Raw genomic sequence first — 12,451 nt, forward strand, 5'->3', positions numbered from 1 at the left:
AAACAGTCCATCACAACAATATCATGATTGTCCATCAGTTTTTATTGGCACTTTTCACTTCCGGTGGATAAAGTTTCGCTATTGGCCTTATGGTATACAATCCGTTGCTGATTCGCGCTTTCGCCTCGCAAACATGCCCGTCCCTTTCGGCAACAACATCGACGACCACGGCAAGTTTCCATCGACATCTCGGGCCATCATCATGGATCTGCACCACGTCCCCGGTGTTGATCGTCTGCGTGTTGGAACCAGACATTCGGTGGTGCTCGCGGTGTGACGTAAGGTATTCAGTCTTCCAGCGTCTGTATAACTGTTGTATGAGCAGCTCACGTCGCCTTGCCATGCGGTTAAATGTAGCATGATCGGCTGCAGCGACAGTACTCCCGGCATCGAATGTGACGTCATCGTGTGGCATCGTTGTAACTCGGCGACCGTATAACAGCTGCGACGGCGTGATATGCGCGGGGGTCGTTTAGATCTGTTGATGCATACGTCAATGGCCGATCGTTAAGTACAGCCTCGATTTCTGTGACGATTGTAAGAATCGACGTAAGCTCGTTCAATGCCGGTGGCGTTGATTTCAGGCAGTCGTTCAAGCTTGGTGAATCACGTGACTGACGGCAGCTACAATCGTAGACGATGCGTTTGGGTGTCGTTGATGATTCTTTTTCCACTGAGTGATGAGGAATGTAGTGCACTTGTTCAGCTGACTCTTGACCAAGTGGTACCCGCTCGATGAAGCCACGTCTTTCCTGCTCTGCTATGATGTCACCATGTGCCCGAGGCACTTCCGGTTCATTGCACAACCTCTGAATAGCCCCAACAGTTCTCTTCAAGGCTATGTTGTGGTTTGTTGGTAGAGCAGGGTGGTCTTGCTTCCATGGTAGTTTGGCATGGTACCTTCCGTTGTCGTACTCAATAGCTGTCGCTTGGTATTGCTTTAGGTACTCGACAGACTTCCGGTCAGGTTCACAAGGTGAGATACCCATGTTCTCAAGACTCCAGAAACGTTCTAATATGCTGTGTTCTTGGGCGCGCGATGCAAGTACGTTCAAGATGTGCTTATCAGCTGACGCATGAAACGTGGAGGGCATCGGACCGGACAGTAAATAACCAATCTTAGACTTGACGGCGGTCGGCCCGTTCCCTCGAACAACATGATCTTCGACAATATCCCAATAGTGGTCAGCTCCAACGAGTAATGAAATGTCAAATAACGTGTCACCTTTAACGGAATGAGCCAACTTCAATCCCCGCAGGTATGGAAGTTCCGCAGTCGATCTAAGATATCCGCATCTGATGGGAGCCGCAATAGTGGGGACGATGAGTACACTAACAGGTATCTTCTTTCTCTTCGAAACTATGTACACTGTCGTGCGTTCTAGTTGCTGTAAGCTTCTGTTATTACTTCCTCCGAATCCCGTCAGGCTAAGTGTTTCTATTCCATCACTCTCTAGTTGAAGATCGTCAGCAAGCTTTCTGGTGATAAAGGATCGCTGTGCGCCTTCGTCGACTAATATGGCGGCATCCGTTGTATTGTGAGACGACGAAACAGGGGCAATGGCGGTCTTTAATACAACGTCTGCGTTCGACCTCTTTGAAGACGAGAAGAATACGGCGGCTTCCGATTGCGGCAATTCAACTTCCGGTTTTCTTTGTAGCTCCTTACAGATAGAAGTGTGATGCTTCCGGTGGCAGTTTTGACAGCGTCCGTTTGACTTGCATTCTGTAATTCGGTGTTTACCCAAGCAGTTAAAACAAAGCTGTTTCTGTTTCACAACATTCATTCGGGCAGCAGTGTCAGGAAAGTTTTTACATTCGCAACTTAAATGTTCTTGATCACAAAATGCACATGTTCTAGAATAATTTTGCGTATTCCTTTTGCCAAACTTGTTGCTAATAGTGAATGAAGTCTTCTTACCATTCGCACTTGCATTAAACAATGCTGTTGAGTTGTAGTCGCTAACTTCCGGCAACGCATAGGAACTTCCGGTGCCGATCTCAAGAATGTTGATTTCCTTGTTAATCGCTCGTCGCAGATCTTGCAAAAACCAGTCATTATTCTCGTTTACGCGGGCGAGATTTTTACGTATATCCATCGGCAATTTTTCCAATACAACTGGCACCAATAGGCTACCGTACATATCTTGATGTTGTCCTAGCGACTCAAGACCCCGGATATACGTTTCCATGCGGTCGTAAAACCCTCTCAAACTCGCGACTGTGGAAGTTGGTGATGGCAATTTCAATAACGCTTGCATGTTTGCATGAACAATTTTGCAATGTTGACCATACCTTTCACGTAACAATTCAACTGCGCGCGTGTAATTTGCATTCGTGAGTGCAAATCCTTCAATAGTCATGGCGGCTGTACCCTCCAACTGTGCTTTCAAATAATTGAATTTCTGCACATCAGTCAAGTTGACATTGCAATGGATTGACGATTCGAATGAATCCCAGAACGATTGCCATTGTAATATATCACCGTCAAATCGTGGAAGTATTAATTTTGGCAATTTATGAGTACTAGATATACTTATCTCGGGCGCTGACTGGCCGCTGTTGTTTGACGAATTGGTGTTCACCCTGCGTTGGTTGTTTGGTGGTAGTGGAGCGGATGCCTGCTGACTACCGGAACCGGATGCATGCGATAATAAATCGGCGGCGTCTGTAATGCCAATGTTAGGCCGCTGTAGACGCTGCTTGTATCTTCGTAGTTTGACCTCTACGTCGAAGGTATACTCTTCTGCCTCGACCATCTCGTCTGGCGCAGCGTCGGCGTCGGTGAGCGAGAGAATTTTATCATTGTGGACTAGCAGACATGCCACTTTTTCTTCTAATTTCTCGATAAGCGCTTGAAACTGAATGTCATCGTCTTCATCGCTCGTTTCTTCTATTTTACTGACGAAACGGTCAATAATATTTTTCAAACCTAGCCGCTGGCCTTGTAACTTCTCTATTGTCGTCGGCATTTTACTGTTTGTTCACGGCACCAATTTCACGAAGTTATAATGGTGTACTTTGAGTTGATATGCAAAACACGACTGTTCAGGTTCGATCCTTTAATTCAACTGCCCGTCAACAACAATACAAATCTTTATGACGTCAAAATAATAATAATAATAATAACGTGCTCATTCGCGGCAACCGCCACTCAACGTTACGTCTAAAATCTCATATAATATTCACGACAGTACCTAACGATTAGTGGAGTTCCGAATACAGTCTATTGCATTGATGAGACTGCATTTATGCAAAAAATAAGTGTTGGAGCTTAATTAGGTGTGGGAACAGTTAAGGAATCAGTCAAATAATTGATTTCATGAGAATTTTAGTGAACCATGTTAACCCATGTATACAAGTTACATTTTGAAAAAGCAATTCATGCAACTTCTGCACCAGTGGAGAGACTCTGGCATTTTCTTTCCTTTCTGATAGAAGTTGAATGAGTGACCGCACTTTTCAAATGCCCATGAACATCAAATGCAAAAATCGTGCAGTACCATGCATCTTTCTTTTTTGTGCAAGTTAATAGGATAAGAATTAAGGGTGTAACGGTACTCTGTGGGACGGTATATCGTAATAGTCTCCTCTCAGTACAGTGCATGATACTCCTTCGAGTGCGTATGGTACGGTACAGCATTTTTCATATGCGCCAACGCGCCAAGTAAACTTTTAATGTTTGGATGTTGTAACAATACGCGGCAAGAAAGATTCCATTGGCGCAATCAATAAAATATGTGGCACAGTAATTGGATCAATGTTAACGGAAATTCTCCCAATATCATCTCATATCACATTTTTAAATGACAAATTTTGTAATCATGAATTTAAAATAAAATAACATTTTTTTTCAAATTAAAGAAATGAATGTATGTAGAGGTCTTTAAATAAAATTGAAAAAATGGTTTAAAATGGTTTGTATGTTGTTTCCATCTGACAATACGTATCCCGTTACGTATTGTATCGTACACACTGTACTGCGATACGTATAGTAATGAAGGGGAGCGTATCATGACACCCTTAATAAGAATATGATTTTTTTTTTATAGATGAACAGTGGTTGATAAAGGGTCTAATAGCCCACATATTATTAAATGCATGAATTAATACATTTGTAATCAATTTGATCACTTTGGTTGAGATTACCAATTAATAATATAATATCAATGAAAAAAACATTAATCATGTTAAAAAATAAGTTAAATTTCATTGATTTTTGTTCGAGTAATTGACCACATGTCTGCCCAGTTGCAACTGAGAGTAACATTCTTTTGTGACATAGACATTTTGCTTCACTTCATTATAAGAGCTATCAAACTGCAGTTTATAAATTATATGACAAGATAAGCTATTGGGGGACATCACCGACCCCAGTAGACAGATTATCTCCAGAGCCAATTAAATATGCAGGTTTTGTTTTTTGCTATAATTAGCACATGCTTAACAGTTACATGTATATGTTTCAATTGTACTTTCTCGTGGAAGCTGTCTAAGCCAGCTTTTCACCTTACCTGACCTTTGTAAGACAGACTGTCCAATAAAATTTCCTGCGGCTAGACACAAATAAAGACACTTCATTTATTCCATTGGCTGATTTGAGCGATATATTTATAAACTGGACCCATTTAAATACTAGAATTTGATAAAGTGGACACATTTCATACTTGAATTTTAATTTCTGTCATATCAATACAGTATACTTAATGAATTTGCTATGATATCTTTAACGCTACTGAAATTTACTTTTTGATACCCATTTATATGGTGTGCGGTAAAAATGCCAGAGGTAAAAATGCCATAGGTAAAAATGCCAGAGGTAAAAATGCCAGCCGTAAATATGCCAGAGGTAAAGTGGTAAAAATGCCATAGGTAAAAATGCCATAGGTAAAAATGCCAGACTTTATAAAGTAAAACAGATTTTTGAGCAATATTTTTTAAGGATATTGAGTATTTTTTTGTACGGAAACATTTTTTTTTAATTGAACATGTTGTTAATGGTTGGGAATTTGTGTTTCTTTGATGAATCGGTCATTAAAGAAAACTTGTTAAATTCATTGTAAAAGGATATTGAGTATTGTACGGATACATTTTTTTAATTAAACATGTTGTTTGAGAATAATGTGTCAGTAATACATGTTATTTTATATTGTATTCTAAAGATTCACATGCTTTTTTTAAGAAATGAAAGATTCAAATGTGTCTTATTCATATTGTTTCTGTGTCTTAAATGTGTCGTATTTATATGTGACTACGAGCTTATTTTTTGAAGAAATGAAAGATTCATATGTGTCATATTTGTATTTTATCCATGTCTTAAATGTGTCTTATTTAAGACTACAGGCTATACCGCCAGTGCGATACAATAGATCTTATTTCTTAATCTCCACTTTCACACTTAGCGCTGTCTTTAATAAGGCTACCTCTATTTCAAGGACAGATTACTGAAAACTAAATAAAAAGTACAACGGTGATGTTGATCCATGTTGATGTGTATTCTAGCTTAAATATGATCTAGCTAGAATACAATACTAATATAATTTACTTAAATATTATTTCGGAATCATACAATTGCTTATGCTATGCTTAGAATATATAGACATTTATTAACATTTCTTAACTGTACTGATATCCACATCAAATAATGATTTTACCTGTATTAATTGCCATTGAACGCGTATTTAAAATAATAATGGTAAATAAATCGGACGCTTGCAATAATTGTCATTAACTTTTTCAAACGGTATAAATATAAGACAATGGTAGAGCGTTTACTATTTATTGAAGTTTTTTTAAGGTACACAACAATTTAGCAATAAATGAAATCAGTTACTTTGGCAGTAAATCCAATTTTTCCAGTACAGTAGCCAGGTGCCTGTGTATTAAGCTAATAAAATAGTAATCAACACAGCAGGTTGCTAATACCGAATGGTGATGTATATCATTTGATGTATATCAAAGTTATAATGGCAGACACAGTATGGTGCCAGATAAGAGATTAGCCGTCCCCAATTGAATCAACTTTTTATAATAATTTAAACATTTATAATTTGACTTCATTCTCATTCACAATCTTACTTTGTGTAAATTAGTATAAATAATGGTTTGTTTATTTTGTGCAGTTAAAATCATCGAAGAATGTGCTTAATTAAAAAAGTGCTTCAGTTTTATAAGTTAAGGAAAGTTTTAATAAATTGATCATTTAATATATGATTTAATTTATAAATTTAGTTTTGAAACAAGAGTCATTTTATACTTAAGATAAGAATTTAATTAATAATTTAATTTTAATCCATTGATCAAGGAATATTAAATCTAAGAATTTAATTTAAAACAGGTGCTTGTTGATCAATTTATAATATAGGAAGATAATTTAATAAGGTGTCTTAGCTCAGGTTATATTAAATACCACACAATACCTGGAAATAAGACAGCATTTTGTCTTATTACCAGTTATTGTGTGGTATAAATGGTGGATTGGTTGTTTATTGTCTTTCTGTGTTCATTTGCTGAAATATGACAATGAATTTATAAAAATGAAGCTCATTCTATTACAAGAAAAGGAATTTTGTATAATAGAAGAGTTTTTAAGTTACAATATTCATGTAACACACATAAATCCTATTTTAAAGGTAATTTGCCGTCAACTGCAGTAGTCTGTTGTATCTTATGGAGAAATTGCCATTATTACATTATGCAGTAACAAGTCAACTAAACAGCCTGAATGTTGTTGGGTTAAAATGGTTAAAATGCTGATAGAAAGAAAAAGAATTCACATATGAAACATTATAAATTGCATGCTTATGTGCCTTCTTTATAAATTCCATGAGGCCTTTATATTTTATGCCCCCGGTAGGGTGGCATATAGCAGTTGAACTGTCAGTATGTCAGTCTGTCCGTCCGTCCGAAAAAAAATTAACGTTTGCCATAACTTTTGCAATATTGAAGATAGCAACTTGATATTTGTCGTGCATGTGTATCTCATGAATCCGCACATTTTGAGTGGTGGAAGTTCAAGGTCAAGGTCATTCTTCAAGGTCAAAGGTCAAATTGTGGCACAGTAGGGGGCATTGTGTTTCTGATGAACACATCTCTTGTTTTATCTAAATTTAGAATAGCATATAATACATTTCATATTATTTGGTGTTCATCTGATATGCTCATTTGTATTTTCAGTTTGGCCATGCCCAGGAGGGAGTGACTGAGTAATGGGGTGCAGAAGAAGCACAAGCCATCTCGACATGATGAATCATCCCCAACAGCGCTTGAGGATGGTTTCTTGCTCGATGAGGATGAATCCATAACTGAGAACTGAGGATGATACTTCTCTCAACACTGCATTGTATGAAGACAAAGCAACTCAGTGTGGTTAGTCATCGTCAACAACAGAACCAGACTCAGCTGACGTTGGAGACTGTCAAGTTGAGATCACTGTGCCTATCAGGGTTGAGTGTTACATACTGAACGAAGTGATCCAAAGCAATTTATTGTCAATACGCACGCTAGAGACCTGGACATTCGCTTTTTACATTCAGATCAAAGCATGGCAAAACATATTTAAGGATGAAAGTATGTGTTAATGAAGCAGGACACACTACTGAATATGTTCATGGTTAGGAAGTTGCCCAGAACCATTTTTTGTGGGAACAAATTTCTAGTGATTATCTTTTTGCCCTTTAGCTCACCTGAGCACAATGTGCTAATGGTGAGCTTGTTTGATCGCCTTTTGGCAGTCATGGAGTGCGTGTTGTGTGGCGTCAACATTTGCCTTGTAAACAATCTTGAGGCCACATTAATTGTCCAAACTTCATGAAATTTGGTCAGAACATTTTTCCAAATGAAATCTTCGACAAGTTAAAAATTTTTTCCGGTTTATTGTCCGTCATCATGAAACTTGGTCAGAAGATTTGTCAAAATGATATCTTGGGCAAGTTAAAAAATGGTTCCGGTTGGTTCAAAAACATGGGCACCAGGGGGTGGGGCATTTTTCCTTATATGTCTATATATAGCTATAGAAAAACCTGGTATCCGGACAATCGCTCCTACAGACAATCGCTCCTACGCTAAATTTGATCGGGCGGACGGTCGCTCCTACGATGTTTTGACAGGGCGGACAGTCGCTCCTACGATGTTTTGCAAGGGCGGACAGTCGCTCCTACGATGTTTTGACAGGGCGGACAGTCGCTCCTACATTATTTTGCCAACCCGGACAATCGCTCCTACATTATTTTGTCAACCCAGACAGTCGCTCCTACATTATTTTGACTCCACGGCAAAATGTAGTGTACGCCGATCAAAGGCTAACACCTATGATTAACCGACAATTAAAATTGCCAACTTGTGTCGAAAAATGCGAAATAAGCCAGATATTTAAATTTGAAATCGAAAATGTCTGTACATTTGAATTCGCCATTATGAACGGCCACCGGAAAAACTTTGCGAAACCGAAATTTCGCAAACTTAAGTACCCTTTTTCTTGAAGGTTTGCTTATTTGTGATAAAGTATAAGATAAAAGTCTAACTTGTGATTAATAATTGGTTATTTTTGCTTGTTAAATGCGTTTTCTTCACTATGAACTTTATTTGCAAAGTTGGGGTTCCCATGGGATTTTTGTAATATCCCATGGGATTTTTCATTATCCCATGGGAATTTTGGTTTCTCCCATGGGATTTTTCTCCAGCTTTTTTTATGGGAGAAAAAATCCCATGGGATTTTCAAAAACATAAAACACGTTCGTTTTTGCTTAGTTATCGATTTTAAGCATTGTTAAAGCATTTGTGCTTATTTTCGTTCAATTTACTTTGATAGAAAAAAAATCCCATTTTTTTATGGGAAAAAAAAATCCCATGGGATTTTTTTCTGATTTTTAGAGATTTATTCATGTAACCTTCAGAAACACTACCTTTTAACAAATGATGAGCATTTCTCGCGATTTCAACGCGTTATATCGTGTTTTAAAATAATAAAAAAATCCCATGGGATTTTTTGTCCCATGGGATTTTTTTGTCCCATGGGATTTTTTTTCCCATGGGATTTTTTGTCCCATGGGATTTTTTTTAAGGTATAAGTTTCTAAAAGCTATTTAATAATAATAATAATAATAATAATAATAATAATAATAATAATAATAATAATAATAATAATAATAATAATAATAATAATAATAATAATCGTGCTCAATATGATGAATTTGTACTTTTAAGCGACTAACATTTTTATTCGAGCCGATCGTCGAGTCCGAATGGTGAGTATAAGAGCAATTTACCAGTACAAATAAATCTCACTTGTGAAGAGAACGCTACCGTACTATAAAATAATCTTGATAATAAGTCATATCATTTCTCGACAGAAAATGAAAACAGTATCCATATTGATGTCAGCAATGTCCCCTGCTATGATAAATATTGACAAAATGAAAAACCTTGACAATAATTTCGTGTCGAATACGCATTAGATTATAGCAATCAAATTCATATAAGCATTGATAAGATAATTTGCGAAAATGGGTCTTATGTCAAATACGGCAAGCGTAGCTCCATTCCATAATGTCCGAGATTAAGTCACGTCAAGTTTCGTGGTCGAATTATAGCATAATAATCATTTTCACATTACGCGAATCATATGAGTTTCCCTACATATATTGTGTTAAAATTTATGTTACACTAATGTGCGATGATTAAAAGGGGATTTCGGTAATTCTACATTCTCCCGCTTAGTACCGAAATCCCCATATTTACGCCTTAAAGGGTCAATAGGTCATCGGTATGAATGGTTTTTGACTTCACATGAATGTTAAGGTGCAAAAAAATGATATTAATTTTAATTATTAAGCACTCTTGACAGCATTAAGTTGCCTCTCAGTGGGGATTTCGGTAATTCTACACTAGAACTTAAACGCGCGCCGGTACCGAAATCCTGCTGTACAAACCTTCAAGTGTCAACAAAATTATTATAGTGTTTTTTTCATTAGCAACCAGTGACATGTATTATCTTCCATTCGGTTACTTCTTTTGGAAAATAATTAGCGGGGATTTCGATACTGCTACATTCGTACGCCCAGAGCCGAAATCACCCATGTTTACGCCAATCCCCCATATTACGCCTTAAAGGGTCTATATGTCATTATGTTTGGGTTTTGGCTTTGCATTAATGTTGATTTGTACACAATCATATTAGTGTTAATCATTTAAACACTCTTATCAGAATATTTTTTCCATTATTAAATAGTTTATTAATGTGAAAAATGTGTAAACGAATGTAAAAAAGGTAAAATGTACATTTAAAACATTGGTTACACAAAAGTATATGTAAATATAACATGACATAGTAATAATAAGTCTTCAGAAAGTATTTTCCAAACAAATCTGATGAAACAAATGATATCGTACTACCTTATTTACAATATGCTATACACTTTTGCAATTTAGTTATCAATGTTTAATCAAAGCATAAATCAGGATAATATGTTGCCTCTTAGCGGGGATTTCGGTAATTCTTAACAAGCACATGAACCCGCGCCGGTACCGAAATCCCCGCTGTACAAACCTTCAAGTGTAAAAAAATACTGATTTAGGTTTAAATAAAGGGAACAATAGTATTTTTGGCCACCAAAAAGCACTTCCGCGTCAACAAAATTGAAATTATGTCAGAAACCCAGCTTTTCATTGTATATATTGCAATACACCATCGGCCGCCGAGAGCGGAATACTGCGCTTGGCCGCTAAACAATGTGGATTGCGTCAAATTAAATGTCAATTTTCGATTTTATTACAAAAATAAACACTGCCTTTTTATAAATATGTCAAGCACGTACACTTAACAAAAAAATCGATATATCTTTATGTAATGTAGAAAAGTAAAGCGCTTTATATATAACAATGTTTTATAATGTCTCTCTGGTTGAGAAAAAAAACTAAACAAAACCATGTAGAACATATATGTTTTCATAATTAAAAAAAAATATTTAATGATGCACGTGATGTTTTATAATTGATATAAGTTCACGTGTCATTGAACGAGTTAAGGGAGAGATGCGAATTAAATTACACATAATTAAAAAATGATACTATACTGTCAGCTTGATTTATAAATTGTGTTCCATCGCGCCAATATATTCATTGTTTCATGAAATTGTGTATAAAAGCAAAACGATTGAAATTATGTCAGAAATCCTGCTTTTCACATGAAATGATCTATAACACTTTATTAATTCCAATCAGGTAATTAATAATAATAGGGGAAGTCTATACTGTGTATTAGAAACTTGTTGTGGTGATCCCTATCTTATCCGCTCAATACACATCCACCTGGCTACTGTACAGAAAAAATTAGATTTACTTCCAAAATAACTGATTTCATTAATTGCTAACTTGTTGTCTACATTTTAAATTAACAACGATAATGGATCAACATCACCGTTGCACAATTATTAAGTTCACAGTAATCTGTACTTTAAATAGATAGCCTAATTAAAGACGGTGCTAATAAAGAACAAAGCGTGAATGTGGATATTAAGAAATTAGATCCTTTTTTGCATGACACTGGCAGTATATCATTTTATCTTATATAAATAAGCCACATTTAAGACATGGATAAAATTAAAATAAGACACATTTGCATCTTTCATTTCTTGAAAAAAAAATAAGCACGCAGTCACATATAAATAAGATACATTGAAGACACAGAAAAAAATAAATAAGACACATTTGCATCTTTCACTAAATTTTCTTAAAAAAACATGTGAAACTGAAGAAAAACATTTATTACTGACACATTATTCTAAAAGTCGACTGACAACTTAAGTTCAAAGAGGGATTTACAATTAAATAAGATCCATTTTCGCATGATGCTGGTTGTAGAGCAAGCAATACATTTCTTACTGACACATTATTCTAAAAGTCGACAGGCAACATAAATTCAAAGAGGGAACCACAATTAAATAATATCAATTTTCGCATGATACTGGTTGTATAGCAAGTAGTCACATATTAATTACAGCTTGCATTAGTTGCATTAATTTCGTTAAGTGCGCGTGCTTCTGAACGTTGCGTTAAGCGAGAGTGTTGTCATTTTGTTAGTTTTATATTTTGGTATTATGTATGATTATTGCTTGTTTTGAATTTGAAATAAACGCTTTCTGGCAAATAAGCATCGTCTTAATTTTAATACAAATAATGAACATTTGACATACAAAATGCCCAATAACATACCGGCAATAACATTATATATATGTTAATTTCTGTGCATGTTTATACCGAAATTATAGCCGACATCGGCAGTTAGGGAAATTTAGTGACACACTTTAACACATCAAACATGCATGATAGTTCTTTTTTCATATGATATTCCCCTGGTTGCTTACCGGTGTATTGGTGCAGTTGATAACCCCGCCGGGACTACAGTAGGGTGCTAATACACACGTGTATCGTGTTCAATACAATCGTCTTAATT

At 36.1% G+C, this 12,451-nt stretch overlaps 1 protein-coding gene across 1 annotated transcript; it reads right to left on the reverse strand.

Moving 5' to 3' along the window:
- Positions 1-401: 401 nt before the first annotated feature.
- Positions 402-2,972, reverse strand: LOC127854555 (uncharacterized). Its single transcript, XM_052389620.1, has one exon. It carries the CDS (start codon positions 2,970-2,972, stop codon positions 402-404), a length of 2,571 nt encoding a protein of 856 aa, XP_052245580.1.
- Between the last annotated feature and the right edge of the window lie 9,479 nt (positions 2,973-12,451).

The sequence above is a fragment of the Dreissena polymorpha genome, chromosome 13 (genome assembly GCF_020536995.1).
Source record: "Dreissena polymorpha isolate Duluth1 chromosome 13, UMN_Dpol_1.0, whole genome shotgun sequence".
NCBI classification, from domain to species: domain Eukaryota; kingdom Metazoa; phylum Mollusca; class Bivalvia; order Myida; family Dreissenidae; genus Dreissena; species Dreissena polymorpha.